The sequence below is a fragment of the Lepisosteus oculatus genome, chromosome 3 (genome assembly GCF_040954835.1).
Source record: "Lepisosteus oculatus isolate fLepOcu1 chromosome 3, fLepOcu1.hap2, whole genome shotgun sequence".
NCBI classification, from domain to species: Eukaryota; Metazoa; Chordata; class Actinopteri; order Semionotiformes; family Lepisosteidae; genus Lepisosteus; species Lepisosteus oculatus.
Window position 1 is genome coordinate 16,261,344 of NC_090698.1, and position 15,264 is coordinate 16,276,607.

General features: G+C 40.9%; 2 protein-coding genes across 2 annotated transcripts in view; both read right to left on the bottom strand.

Moving 5' to 3' along the window:
- The window catches only part of c3h5orf34 (chromosome 3 C5orf34 homolog), an 89,284-nt gene extending 87,117 nt beyond the window's left edge, over positions 1-2,167 (bottom strand). Inside the window, exon 1 of the mRNA XM_069186950.1 lies at positions 467-2,167. Within this exon, the coding sequence (XP_069043051.1) occupies positions 467-661 (195 nt within the window). The 5' untranslated portion in view covers positions 662-2,167. The remainder of the gene's footprint in view (positions 1-466) is intronic.
- Positions 2,168-2,274: 107 nt separating this feature from the next.
- On the bottom strand, positions 2,275-14,515 carry paip1 (poly(A) binding protein interacting protein 1). The gene is made up of 11 exons (XM_015340241.2): positions 14,012-14,515; positions 12,204-12,355; positions 11,484-11,684; positions 9,578-9,690; positions 9,250-9,361; positions 8,477-8,602; positions 7,815-7,921; positions 7,203-7,320; positions 6,269-6,323; positions 5,609-5,705; positions 2,275-2,492 (listed from the first exon to the last, which is right to left on the bottom strand). The coding sequence occupies exons 1-11, from the start codon at positions 14,220-14,222 to the stop codon at positions 2,399-2,401; spliced, it is 1,386 nt and encodes a 461-aa protein (XP_015195727.2). The 5' UTR covers positions 14,223-14,515; the 3' UTR covers positions 2,275-2,398.
- Positions 14,516-15,264: the final 749 nt, after the last annotated feature.

Below are 15,264 nucleotides of genomic sequence, written 5' to 3' on the forward strand. Positions count from 1 at the left end.
ATCTACCCTATACAGAGAGGCAAATAGCTCCAACTCAATTCACTTTTATCTATAAACTTTTAAATTGAACGACTGAATCAACTTGCTGCACATTGAACTTGCAAAATAGCAACGTCTTAGTTTTGCAGACTATAAGTAACTACACTACTAGATTTAACATGAATAACAGTAGGTACTGCTAATCTGAGATCATTGTTTGTGATGCGAGAATAGTAAAAGGATGATGAAATCAGTCACTGGGGGGCAACTCGTAGACAGGTTAAAGTGATATTAAGTGTATTCTGCTCCTGATGTGCACCGAAACTGTAACGTTGTGAATTGCGCAGAATCGCACATTTCTTCTGTAATAGAATCTTGCTTTAAATAGACTGGGAGTTTCACGACTGAAGTTACCGAAATTAAGATATTTTGATTTTATACACAAAGAATACATTTGAAGGGCGTTAACTAACGTAAATCTCTTTACTTTATAGCTGCTGATGACGAAGCGTGTTCTTTGCCGGATCCTCTCGCTGGGTTGTAGTGGATGAGCCGAAATGGGAGGCGTTTTGTCGAAAAGGAATTCCGATCCACAGGGAGAGAGCTGGAGCCAGGAGCCATCGCTGTACCGTACCTCCACCGACTCGTCTTCATACAAAACCATCAGGCTGGCCGCGGCCATAGTACGAGGAGGTCTCGGAGCTATGCAAAGTAGCTACTGCATGGTCGTCAAATTCTATGTTTTGGTCCGGGTAGCACAGACGTTTTGGTGTTCTGTTTTTTTAAAATAACTTCTTTTAAAGTTTCGGACAACTAGCTCTAAAAATCAATGTGGGGGAAAAAATACGAACCTCCCGCTCCCAGATGACGAAACAAGCGTCTCTCTCAGTGGACAGTCTTCTAGTAATGTCACATTTCATTGGTTGCCAGCGGTTGCTTGGTGACTAAACTAATGCTTAGCAAGGAAACTGGAAGAACGGCATAACAGTCACAGATAGACAGCGTTACTGTCAAACGCCAGCTTGTTTTTTAAACAAATACCATGCGTAGTGCAATTTCTTTAAGTTATGGTAGTATCATGTGGAAAGGTCAAATAACTTGCCTTTTAAATCAAGAGATTTTCTTACATCTCTTTGTTATCTCAAGGTAAGAAATAAGGGTAAGATTTTATTGTACTTGTATTGAAAAACCATCCGTAATACCTTTCACAATTCAGAATTATTGTCTGCAGACCCAGCGTAGAAGCCATCAGACAGAAAAAGTATCAAGTTCAGGACAGACTTCACACCTGCCAGCTCTGGTCCAAATCAGAATATCCATTCAAACGGTTTTGCTGGACCAGTTGGGCTTATCCTTCAGCATCTACAGCTGTGAACTCCTTGCTCTATATCCCTTCAACAATTCACTTTAACACTTTCTCAAAGACACATTTCACTGAATTCATCACACTTGTCTTATTATAAACAATTTATTGCAGCCAAACAATGTAAATAACATTAATGTATACGATAAAAGTTCTTTGTATGATTAATTATATTCTGTATATATATATAAAATTCAGTCAGAACAGCATTTCTGTGCTCTTTAACACTGTAACTCAGTAACTGTGCTGAAGTCTGTGGTTTTTCTACTCGACCCACCAATCAACAGGAATTCCATAGTGGAGTGTGGCATTGAGGATGAAGTGACTCAGTTCTTTTGCCTCACACTGAAGATAAAACTGCTTCTTATCTTCACAAAGTAGTTGCCAGCTGACGTCAGTGTTGTGTTTGCATACGATCACAATTATCAGAAAAAAACAGTTGTGTTGGGAAAAAAAAAGATCAATGCTATCACGGAATCATCTGTTGAATAGTTGACAAACCACCTTCATTTTGTTCTATTGTTTGCCCAGTTCGACATTTCAGACTCCACTTTCAACGCAAAGGGCAGGCTGAGTGCGTGTTGCAATTTAGTGCCAAACATTATTGTTCTTGGAATTCACTGCCATTGAAGGGTGTTGTAGTTTCTGAGTGCAAAAAAAAGAGATCAGGCAGCCAGCAGTCAAAATCTGATAGTGCTATACAAACGTGTCGAGCATCTTGAGTCTTTATTTTAGTTGATAAAATATAGCTGGAGGAAGAGAGATTCCTGATTCTGGATTAGGCAAAAACAGTAAGAATAACCCCTGCTATCAAACCCATCATTGCATTCAAGTGTTGCAATATGAGTGTGTATGTGGAAGCAGAGTGCAGACAGAAATTTCAGTGACTTAAAAACTAAAACAGAAGAACCAAGAAGTGCTGACTAAGCATATTTTTTTGAGAATTCTGCTAAAACTTTAATAAACATTTTTCTTTTTTTACAGCTGCTATACTTATTCCCACATTATAAACACAGAAGGCATCAGTGCTAGTCTACATCTCTTCTTCTCCCTTCCTCACTGTTTTCTCTTCTTCTCTGATTCCAAGCAGAACTTCTCAAAAGCTTCTTCAATTTCTGGGTCCATTTCATCATCATCATCATCTATGTACCTGTGGATGAACAGCAGTGAGACAAAACTACCAATTAATAGGCAACTTTCAGGCTATGACCTGAGTATACATAATTGCATTTAAAAGCTACTTTGTATTCCTAAACGTTTAAGCTTAATAGTAATTTTATGTGAAACTGGGTAAAAATATGAACAGGTTACTCTTTAGTGCACAAACATCTTATACAGATATTCTACTATATATTTTCTACTATAAGTATCTTGCTCAGAGAAAACACTAGCAACTGATCTTAACCGATATGGTTTGAAACAAAGTAAAAGTACGGATATTGACTTTTTTATAATATATCCACTATGGCACCAATTTAGAACTGCCTACTGTTTTACAGTGCCTTGCGAAAGTATTCGGCCCCCTTGAACTTTTCAACCTTTTGCCACATTTCAGGCTTCAAACATAAAGATATAAATTTTTTATTTTATGTGAAGAATCACCAACAAGTGGGACACAATTGTGAAGTGGAACGAAATCTATTGGATTTTTGAAACTTTTTTAACTAATAAAAAAATGAAAAGTGGGGCGTGCAAAATTATTCGGCCCCTTTACTTTCAGTGCAGCAAACTCACTCCAGAAGTTCAGCGAGGATCTCTGAATGATCCAATGTTGTCCTAAATGACTGATGGTGATAAATAGAATCCACCTGTGTGTAATCAAGTCTCTGTATAAATGCACCTGCTCTCTGATAGTCTCAAGGTTCTGTTGAAAGCGCAGAGAGCATCATGAAGACCAAGGAACACACCAGGCAGGTCCGTAATACTGTTGTGGAGAAGTTTAAAGCCGGATTTGGATACAAAAAGATTTCCCAAGCTTCAAACATCCCAAGGAGCACTGTGCAAGCGATCATCTTGAAATGGAAGGAGTATCAGACCACTGCAAATCTACCAAGACCTGGCCGTCCCTCTAAACTTTCAGCTCAGACAAGGAGAAGACTGATCAGAGATGCAGCCAAGAGGCCCATGATCACTCTGGATGAACTGCAGAGAACTACAGCTGAGGTGGGAGAGTCTGTCCATAGGACAACAATCAGTCTTACACTGCACAAATCTGGCCTTTATGGAAGAGTGGCAAGAAGAAAGCCATTTCTCAAAGATATCCATAAAAAGTCTCGTCTAAAGTTTGCCACAAGCCACCTGGGAGACACCCCAAACATGTGGAAGAAGGTGCTCTGGTCAGATGAAACCAAAATTGAACTTTTTGGCCACAATGCAAAACGATATGTTTGGCGTAAAAGCAACACAGCTCATCACCCTCAACACACCATCCCCACTGTCAAACATGGTGGTGGCAGCATCATGGTTTGGGTCTGCTTTTCTTCAGCAGGGACAGGGAAGATGGTTAAAATTGAGGGGAAGATGGATGCAGCCAAATACAGGACCATTCTGGATGAAAACCTGTTGGAGTCTGCAAAAGACCTGAAACTGGGACGGAGATTTATCTTCCAACAAGACAATGATCCCAAACATACAGCAAAATCTACAAAGGAATGGTTCACAAATAAACGTATCCAGGTGTTTGAATGGCCAAGTCAAAGTCCAGACCTGAATCCAATCGAGAATCTGTGGAAAGAGCTGAAAACTGCTGTTCACAAACGCTCTCCATCCAACCTCACTGAGCTCGAGCTGTTTTGCAAGGAAGAATGGGCAAGAATTTCAGTCTCTCGATGTGCAAAACTGATAGAGACATACCCCAAGCGACTTGCAGCTGTAATCGCAGCAAAAGGTGGCTCTACAAAGTATTAACGCAAGGGGGCCGAATAATTTTGCACGCCCCACTTTTCATTTTTTTATTAGTTAAAAAAGTTTCAAAAATCCAATAGATTTCGTTCCACTTCACAATTGTGTCCCACTTGTTGGTGATTCTTCACATAAAATAAAAAAATTATATCTTTATGTTTGAAGCCTGAAATGTGGCAAAAGGTTGAAAAGTTCAAGGGGGCCGAATACTTTCGCAAGGCACCGTAAGTACTCTTTTGCCTGCTCTGGTGAGAATAAGTCACATAGACATGTTCCTTTGACATACCCTCTGCACCTGCAGGGCCATTTGTCAATTGATATGCTTCAAGTTCCACAGTGCTCTGCAGGAGAGTGATTAATACCAACCCTTTCCCAGTAGTGCTCTGCGAAAATTTGCACCACTGCTTGAGGAGTTCTAATCACATAGTGACCTGACCCTGAATAAGCTAAAGTCATGTGGGGCACAGAGCTCAAGCTGCTGTCTCACTGTCTCAACAAGCAACTTCACTGGTTGAGCTTCAGGATGCACAAGATGCGTTCTAAAATACTACTTTTAATATCATACCCATATTCAATGCATTCTGGCTCAGTAGTCTGTCCTGAAGAACCACAATACTCGTAAAGAGCCTCTCTTTTTGTGCCCTAAGTATACTTCAATAATTGCCTCTTTATTAATCATTTGGCGCATAATTAACTGTGTATTGATTTGTAAGATTCACACAAGAGCTTGAAAAGCTCCCACTATGGGGTGATTCTGTTTCCATCGTGTCTTTAGGCTCCTTGCAGGATTTATTCCACCATGGTTAGAACTCAACACAGTGCTGACAACATAAGCCACAGCAAGTGTGAATAAACCACAAGCTAAGCTACTTTATGCCTGGCCAGCAGAGTCATCAAATTTTGTTTTGGATCTGCCTCCTGCTTTGCTGAGTCTGTCCACAATAGTGGTGAGCTGCTTTTATCGTAGCTGGCACACAGCAGACAGAAGAACCCCACTGCAGGGGTAACAGTCACCATGTGGCACTTCTTTATATTTTACCCCATGAGTCTTCTAGAACATTATTGTTCCTAACTAAGAAACAGAATTCTTCTATATTACAGGCTATTTCAATATCGGGCAGCACAGAAATGGAAACTGGCATGAACTTTAAATTGTTAATTGCTATCTGCATGTTTATAAATGCCCTCCAACAATTACTGGTACAGGCAAGAGGCCGGCCTATAAGGGGTTGAAGAGGACAAGGTATATTAAGTGTATGAATTTTATTTTCTGTCCGATTCCTTGAATCCTGCCCTGAGGATCCACTGAGCACTAAATATACTGTCCCAAGATATGACATTATTTTAGACTAAAGATGCACTTACGATTCACCCGCTGCAAGAAACTCTGTCCCATTCTCTTCAAAGAAATCTGTGAGCAAATCCTCTCGATCAATTATCTCTTGGTACTTTTCAGAGTATTCTGTGAAAAAAAGGATTAGTTGAGCTTTCACACCCATAATCTGTATTTCTCCTCTACTTTAGGTTTCTCTATTAGGTCATTCAATGACAATACTGGCAGTCACAGTTTTCACTCTTAAAGCCTTCCATTAAAGTAAAGGACTGATAACAATGATACAAATATACAAGATAACTTCATGTATGTGCACATACACTTTTAGAAAAATAGACTCATCAGAAATACATGGAGGTTGCTTTTCATCCCTTTCATATTCTTGTAATTCCACAATGGATTAAGTAAATGATGACCTGTCACAGAAAGGCTGTACTGTGCCATCAGATCACAAGTGTCCTGGAGTTTTCCTTTTACCTTAATAGTTTTTATTCCCGCTGACCTTTCGGTTACTCCATTGAATGAAAAATTTGCTTAGCAAGACGTTTTTTTGTTGTTTTCAGCTCTTTAAACAGTAATAGGCTGGTGTCATTAGTGAAGCAGAAGTTCATCCCACTAACAATTCTACTAAATCTGTCTCTTGTCCTGTATGTAATACAGCCATAATAGAAAAAAGACACATAAATACATACCTGGATCAGCAGCTGTAAAAGGAATTCCTTCTGCTGTGTAAAATGTAGGCTCATTCTAGGAACACAGGCATAAAATGGAAAAAAAATACTAATTAACCTTTCTTAGGAAAACCACAGACCTGTGACAAAGAGCAGAACATGCCTTGGGGATCCTGACAAACAGGCATGAAAAAGACAGCCTTTCCTTAGTAGTATACTAGAAGGATGCACTCTATCGTACCATATCCCTTAACACTTTCCATATCTCCACATGGAAAAGTGCTGTGCATTAATAATGTAATGAGAATTGTATGCCCTCCTCTCAAGTGTATCCTTTTCTTGCAAATTATTGATTAATTTGAACCACTCCATGAGCTGCCAAATGAGGTGCAACAAATAGGATTGGGAAAAAATATGTAATCTAATGCAGTCTTTCTTCACCTCCTTTGCAAACAAAATGAGAAACAGGATAATGTGGAAGTCAAACCAGCCACTCCGTCCACGTGCATGGCAGTCTTTTTACAGGCTGAAATCTGAGCGTGCACCAACATATCAGTGACATACGGGAATTACAGCACTGGTATGGTACACTAAAACATTTTAACCACATACAAAAAAAGGCATCATCACTGTATGTAACTTTTTATATTAATTTTATGTTGGCCTAATTTAACAACATGGTAAAGTCAATACTATACAATATACAAATTGTACACAATACATACTATACAAAATATTTAATTATCCACATTCTATTGTGATAATCATAATATCCCAGTGCCCCAGCAGTGGATATCTTATAACCCTTAGAAAAGGCACATTGCAGGCTGCCTGGCTCAACTTCAAGTACCCACTTTAGTAGGACAAATAAGGCTTTCAGAACGTTTGAACCCTTTAAGCTGTGCTGGGCCGTCCACTACAGATCCGCCCCTATGGCCCGGCACTGTGCTCTCACCATGAAGTAGTTGGGATCATTTTCCGGCGTGGCTTCACTGAAGGCTGCAGCGGCATGGACTCTGCCCCAGTTACTGCTTCTCAACTCCACCAGCCTCAGCAGCATCTGCTTCACATCCCTGAGGAAAGGCATAGGGAGATCCAGCTCTCTGCATAACCCATGCTGCTAATTCTGGACTCAAGGACGGTGTTTTTCAGCACTGGAACTTAAAGCCATACTCCCTGTTGGAATCCTCCATTACTACAACTGCCACAAATACCCCTGACCTCTTAGCAATTGCCAGAAGACAACCTGAGAGAAAGCATTTTTAAAAACTGGTCCTACAGTGAAAATAATTCTGTGCTACTTTCCTATATCTGAGCATTTACTGCAATTCAGTGCTTTGTACAGTTTATCAGTTATAACACACAGTGGAGTGTTAAACAGAAATTGATGAATGCTCCTATGAAATGTAACCTCAATATGAAATACCTATGTGGCATTTACTTGCGATTTAATAGTGCAAGGTAAGAAAAGTGCCAGAGCAGTGTACTTAAAGCATGTTCATTTGCTTGAGACAGACTACTTAGCCTGTCCTTTCTCCAGGGATCTTTGCTGTGTAGAAGTCCTCACCTACTACACCCTGCATCCAGGACAATATTTTCGATTCCCCGCATAAGATCTTCCATATATGACTTCCCTTTCTCTTTCCAGGCATCTTCCAGAACTGAACCCGTTAACTAATGGGGAGACAAGCAGTCAGTCAACTGGACAGTATCTATTCACGTGTCCTTCACAATACGCTTTTTACCTCAGTTACCCAACTTAAAGTAGAAAATATAAAATATTCCTCAAGGAGAAAAACTAACTATATGATACATCATATGAAGAGAGGACAGAACAGAGGCACAATGTTTTTCAAAAGGAAACTGTGGATACAAAAACCTACAGTAGCAAACTGCTCTGATTGGTGAAATGAGAACAGTTGTTTCTGAATATGCCAAGAAGTTATTTTTTTACACTTCCCCACTGGACATCGGTTGGTTTGTGCTGTGAAGTGGGGATCAAGAAAATGGCTGGTCCAAGTTCATACACTGCCAGATCTCATCTACCGGCAGCAAAAGATAATCAGGAATCTGGAAATCCATTGCACTTATTTGTACTTTCAGGCCCAGGACCTCTGCCATCTAACCAAATCACAGGCTATTGCTCAGAGGAATCATGATGCATATTACTATCCATAGCAGCTACAGATGCAATGCAATGTAGAATCCTTTAACATGCAACTCTCTTGCCTTCAGTAGTTTCACAGCACAGATGAGATTCCCATCCACAGGGTTTGAAAAAAGTGCATCCAATAGCTCATGCAGCGCCATCAGCAGTATGTCCGCACGTGTTACTTGTCCTTTTGAACTCTTAATCTGCAAAAGACAACTATTATTATTATCATCATCATAATAATATTATTACTACTACTCCTCCTCCTCATCTACTGAAACTGTCCCTTTTTTATATATCATAGCTTGTAAATTTAGTTTCCATCTATAGCTCTTGATACATAACTTTTCTGGATCCTTGACAAATTCCAAAGACGTAACTGCATCGATTCATCGCTCTTGTACATGGAGACATGTAAAATTGAGAAATGCCGGGATCGGGCCAGACCAGTGTCACCAGCAGGGCCTGCCCTGGCCACCAGATCAAGGCAACTGTTGGAAATTACATGGGATCCAAATGTCAGTTATTCCAGGGGGACCCGAAAAAGTGGTCCCTGAATCCCCAGATACACTCTTAATTATTTCAACATGACCAGATACAACTGTTGCAAATTTAATTTTACACCATTTGATTGTAAAAATAACTTTAATTAGCACTTACTCTAGGTCTTTTGGCCAGTCAGCAAATGCTCGATTTGTATTTCCGACCTGTAGCGTTCAATGTGGCTCCCAAGTGGATCTTTTCACCACAGGATCCATGAAAATATGAATCTAATAATTCTTATTGATGTTACTGTTGCTATTATTTCCACTCTTTATTCATAAACCATCAAAAAGCGATTCCCACTAACCTCCAAGTTCAGGTACAGTTCCCCCAGGAATAGGACATAAGAATGAAAACTTTTCCGAGTCATTTCATCTCCCTTCACAGCCTTGTCTCTTGCCTCGTACTCTTTCTGACATCTAGTGTGTGGAAAAAAAAAAACAGGTTACAGACCCACAGGAAAAGCAAAAGTGTATTTTTACACTTTACCCTCTACGTTACTGTGCCAATGGATGCAATAGCTGGAGCAATCACAAAGGCAAAGTAAGAACTAATCAACGAGCTCAATTAAGTCATTGAGAGTACTGGCAACCAAACACTGCAGGTAAGACTGGTATACGCAGAAAGAAACAAACCTCATAAGCAGCAGCTTCCTGAAGTTTCCACTTGGCGGACTGATAGTGAGGTGCTGAGACAAGTGGTTGCACAGGCGAGCACCCGTGTATGAGAAGTTGGGGACAGATGTGGACTGTGGAGTAGAATATGGAAAGGTGAGTTAGACTGCTTACAAAGTTTTCACAGATCTCAAAGAGAGACACTACTCCACTTAATACCAACACAGAAGAACAAACACTGCTCTCATCTGCCATTAAATCATCCAACTTCACAGCTGAAAGGAATGTTATATAACACATCAACACATAAATTAACTTACCTGCTTTTCACACATAAACTGCTTTGATAATAGCACACTGTACAAATGTCTCACTCACTCTGCAGACTCCTGGGTTCAGTGGATGGTAGCATGGTTCTTTGGCTTTTTCAAACCCTTACCTTAAATTATGAAATGGACTTGAAAATTGAAAACACCATTATTTTCCAGACCTGAAAATGTAGACAATTTGGTCCTTGAGGAACCTGATTTGGGCCTTCACTTACAGAACAAGCAGCACTTCAGAGGGTTACAAGCACTGATGCAATTTGCTGGCTCTTTTGTACACTGGACACCTTTGCTGAAGAAACAGGGCTGTTCCACCCACTGTATCATACATATCATAAAAATACTTTATCATCAAATATAGGGTGGTGGGGGAGCTAGAGTCTATCCCAGCAAGCAACGGGCACAAGGCAGAATACACCCTGATCAGAATGCCAGTACATTGCAGGTCAGAAACTCGTCATACACTCGTACCAGGGCCAATTTTCCCAGAAGCCAATTACCCTACCAGTATCCATCTTTGGACTGTGGAAGGAAAATGGAGCACCTGAGAGAATCCCACACGCATGTAGTGAGAACATACAAACTCTAAGTAGATGGCACCCCAGGACTGAACCAGATCCCCAGTTCTACAGGTCAGCAATGCTAACCACTGTACGACTGTGCCAATCATTACAATAATTGCAATATTCAAAGCATTATCACATTTTATGCTCAACAGCACTTCCCTTTTATGTAATTTTCCCTTTTATTCAAGCTTCCTGTTTTACACTAAGATTTATTTCCAACTCTAGTGCCTCCATCTTATTTTCCAAGAAAACAAAAACACCCAATGTCTACCCGAATAAGACAAAATAAAACAACTACATTAGAGGTGAACATGCATCCGTGAAGCACTTGTCTAAGGTGTTATTTCCTCAGGATTGGACTTGTTTAACTCTAACTGACTTCCCCGTGTCATTTCCTGGCAGTAGGCTTTAAAGCCTTGTTTCTACCGATAATGCGAATTCATTTTCTGCTTGTCCAAAACTGCATATAATCTTCATTCATATTCTATCATTTGCCCTTTCATGTTGTTTGTGTAATCTGGGGGTGTAACCCAAAATATTTACCGCATTTTTAATGAACACTTCAATTTAGCTTCTTTCTCTTTTTGTTTATAAATCCAGTCTTGGCTAGAACAACAGACCAAACTATTTCACACTCTGAGAGGCTCAACTATCTGCTGTGTACAGCATAAATACACAGCACATTTTTCCATTTTCATCAGCATTACGTATACACTGAGTTCAGGAGGCAGCCATGATCACACCATACCAGTTATAAGACTCAAAAACGTCACAGGTTATTAATGAAACATCATTTTAAAGAGGATTGTTTCCCAGCATGAAGCACATGATCGCTATTTTATTTCTGTGAAGCTGGCAAATTATACTACCCTGCCCAAACTGTACCGGCGTTCCAGTTAACAGAACTGAATGCACAAAATGAACATGATGACAAATAGTGTTTTTAGCACCAGATGATAATCAATCACCAAACTGTTCCTTGCATAAGGAACTGGAAATGAATCTGCAAAGAGGGGCGCGCACGTGCACACACACCTGGTGATAGATTAGCTCTACAAGTTCGTGAAGCGCCTCTTCTGTCGTGACCCACCCATTCAGCATCGTGGTGAAGGGCTCGATCTCGGATTCAAACGACCCTGGGAACTCGTTGAGGTGGGACAGGAAACTCTGCACCAACTCTGTCAGCATGGGTTCCGAGTAAAAGTCACCACACCCATCTTCGCACACTGCTGCCTCCTTCAATGAGAGAAAGAGCCTTTTAAAAAAACAAAACTATATAATTGTATGCATTTCAGCACTTTTGGGGGAGGGACACTTAATGTGTGACTCTGTATTTTAGATCTGATCTTTAATTTAGATTCAGGTTCATCAAGTGCACAACTACAAATGACATCCATACTGATCTTAACAACAAGGATATGAGTACACATAATTATGTTTCCTCATTCTAAACCATATTTAATAACCCACACCAATAATGAAAGTGGGTTAAGCCACAGCAGATTTAATATTTTCAAAAAAAAAATAATAGCAGAGCAATTTTTAAAATCACTCTATGCAAGTCAACTCATTCTTTTTACCAAATTGCAAAAACCTCCACAAGTGATGAGCGTTAAATGAAAGATTCTGCTGCAGGACTATTATAGATCTTAAAAAGCCACTCCATTAGGGATGACAGTGGAATATGAATTTCTGGGCGATCACAATCCTTTTGTTTTGTTGAAGTACGACAGCGGCTGCTGGTGACAATCTTACCGAGTGCACGGTATAACCCGCTGGGTAGAACTCTGGTGCGTTCACCGAGAGATTCGAACTGACCGCAGCAGGGCTGGCCAACTGGGGCGCGAGTGCCGCGGTGCTGTTGTTGTTGTGAGCCAAGTGCGGAACTCTGGTTGTTCTTCTGCTGTCTGAAATGACGGATTTCAAGAAAAGCCACGTTAATGGTTACTCAATGACCTGTACTTGCTCGTATATAATTGACAAAAGCCAGCGATACGTTGTATCAGGTATAACCCCTGGCTATTGCCATAAAGCACCATCACTCAAAAAACCTGGTTTACCAGTTACAGCATCTTGCTCCATAGTGTGTACTTCTTGATATTTCATCAGTGACTGATCTTCAAGTCCTGCGTTCTCGCCATCAGAACTTTTTACGCCTTTCAGTAATGCATTTAGAGTTAATTCTGCCTCGGCAATTTCTATGATAACTCTGTGCTTTACTTTGCGTTAAACATCTCGTTTTGCGTTAAACATCTCGATTATACAATCGGAAGTGAGGCTGACCACAAACTGGCCATCTTTGGCTGAAGAAGACCACAGACAGCTTTGCCTATGATGCCATGCTACCCAATTCCACGCATCCAGATCTTTGTTTATCACCAAGGTTAGGACAATGTGGGTTCCTGGGAACATCCTGAATGCTCTCATTTGTCCTGTCATTATAAATGTACGGTTTTCTAAACATGTCGTCTTCATTTTGGATGTAAGTGAGCTCATTTGTTCCAGAGAATGAAATGCAAGCATAGGTAAGAGATCCTCATTGAGCATATCCCTACCTACAGCTGCACAGACCCAGTTTCTTCAAGAAATGCACACGGATTCCTTGTCGCATGACCTTTCATTTTACAAGGTATGTAGTGTTTAAAATAAAGTTACCACGTCTGAATGAGCTGCTCAAGCAATATACTACCTACTCTTGTGCACATGTACATCGATTGCCTGAACAGAGACAGTAATTTTAATTGGCATTGAAACAAAACTGTGGGGTCAGCTAATTCCTCTGCCAGTCAGTCTTTCTGACTGTGGAAAACTGGGCACAGGGCCCAGAGAGGGGGATGGGGTGGGGGGGTACTCCAGAAAAACTATGGAGGCACACATACCATGCACACAGAACCATCTGCCACCATGCTGGTCAATTTTGCTTCAGCACTTTCCACAGGAAAAAAAAAACAACAGTTTTAGTACCAAAGACCAGTCTTCTATACTGTCATCCAAACCAGAATTCAACAGGCTACCAAAGGGAATGTTGAAAATTGGGGTTTCACTTAGAGTAAACTGCATAGATTTGAATTATTTTCTAGCAGTCCTCACCTTCCTCTGCTTTAACACATTCAAACGTCACATGACACACTCGCCAAAGCTCCTGTCATTTCTGATGGCGAGTTTTTTTTTACGTTTTCTGTTAAATATTCTACTGTATTCATTTTAAACTATATAAAATTAGAGGGATTAAGAAGATTTTTCTGCTTGCGGCCAAATAATCGAATATAACTTTCCCCACCAATTTCATGCTAACTGTTATATATATATATCAATTCAAGCTGCAGTTGTTATTACCTCTCACATGCACAATTGATTACCCGCTGTTCTATTTTGGCAAGAATGTAATGATTCCGCTGTTACAATAAATCCCCCTGAACTGAACACTCTAAGACAGGGTCGAGAGCTCCCAAAGAGTAGTTAAGTCGGTGGTATACAAACAGGTGCAGAAACCTGTATGGTTTATCTTGCCCCACACGCTTCAGTCTTCCAGCATCACGCCCGCAGCGGGTGATCCCTCTCACCTCCGCTCGCACTGCTATCCCCCAGTGAGGGGGACGTCCTGGGCTGCCGGAGAGGCTCCTGTTGGTTGAACAGGCTCGACTTGGCTTCTCCTTCACCTGCTACCTCTCCGACATCCGGAAGCCGGCCGCTCTCCTGCTCTCCGAGTCCAGTGATGCTAGGCTTAGCCCGGTTCCGTCCCGCACCGGGGGCCCGATCGAAATTGTCCGTCATGCCCGCAAAGTGAAGAGAGACAGGGCCCTGGCGTAGAGCTTCACCGCAGCCTCATCCGGAGCCGCGACAGGCCCCAGGCTGAGAGAAACCCGACAATATTGCGAACGCGTAGTTTTAAAAGTTGACGTTTCTCTTTGTTTGATGTAATTTGTTTCTCGTTTCCCTACGTAACTCGAGAAAGAAAACCTAAACAAACTCTAAGCCTTCAGGAACGCGACTTCCTGTAACAACAACTGGCAGTTTGCACGGAGGAACTCAGTAGATGTTATGTGGCCAGGAGCTATGGCGTCCACTAGAGGATAGGAGTAGCTCAGGCACTGCTGACAGGAGAATAGCCGGCAGGACCACATGCGCCCTGCTGTCTTTCCACCTCTCGTTAACATCCATAAGCTGTATTTGCCAAATCACTTTAACAGCCCAGAAAACGTAGTTGTATCGCTTTTGCGCTGTGTAACACAGCACGAATGACGCACCGAAGAGATGTAACTGCTATTTGAAATTAATATTTCTCAGCGATTTATGTACAGCTGCTGTGGGCACGTATGGTGTGCGTATACATATTTAGGAGACAGTATACCCGGGAATAGTGCAAAACTTAGGTAATCTTTTTTTCTGTATGAATGTACACATACCTAAAATGTTATCAAATCTTATTATGAAGATAGTTAAAATAAATTATCCTGGTTAATATAAGGCGAATATATTAATTACTATAAAAACTGCGTTTATATGCTTGTATTGTTCATTCACTATGCAATTTCATTCAATTCATTTCTTTGCATAGTTTGGCAAAACAGTACAAGCTCGTCAGTGAAAGTTATTTTTCCTATGTGCAATATAAATTTCCCCAGATCGCGGGAACTGCGCCCATGGCTTTGGAACCGTTTAAGGTTTTGCATTCGTGCAACAGCACTCCACCCCCTCAGTACTATATTAGTTTTCTGTAAAAAAAAAAAGAGGACGACTATACGTTAGCATAGCTCGAATAAACTAACGCCAACAACGCCGAGTACAGCACCCACACACCCTCCCTCATGTCCAC

Coding starts and splice junctions, on each gene's coding strand:
- paip1 (XM_015340241.2), bottom strand. CDS start 14,222: ATGACGGACAATTTCGATCGGGCCCCCGGTGCGGGACGGAACCGGGCT. Junction 12,356..14,011: donor GGATAGCAGTGCGAGCGGAG/GTGAGAGGGATC, acceptor CCGTCATTTCAG/ACAGCAGAAGAACAACCAGA. Junction 5,706..6,268: donor TTTTACAGCTGCTGATCCAG/GTATGTATTTAT, acceptor TTTTTTTCACAG/AATACTCTGAAAAGTACCAA.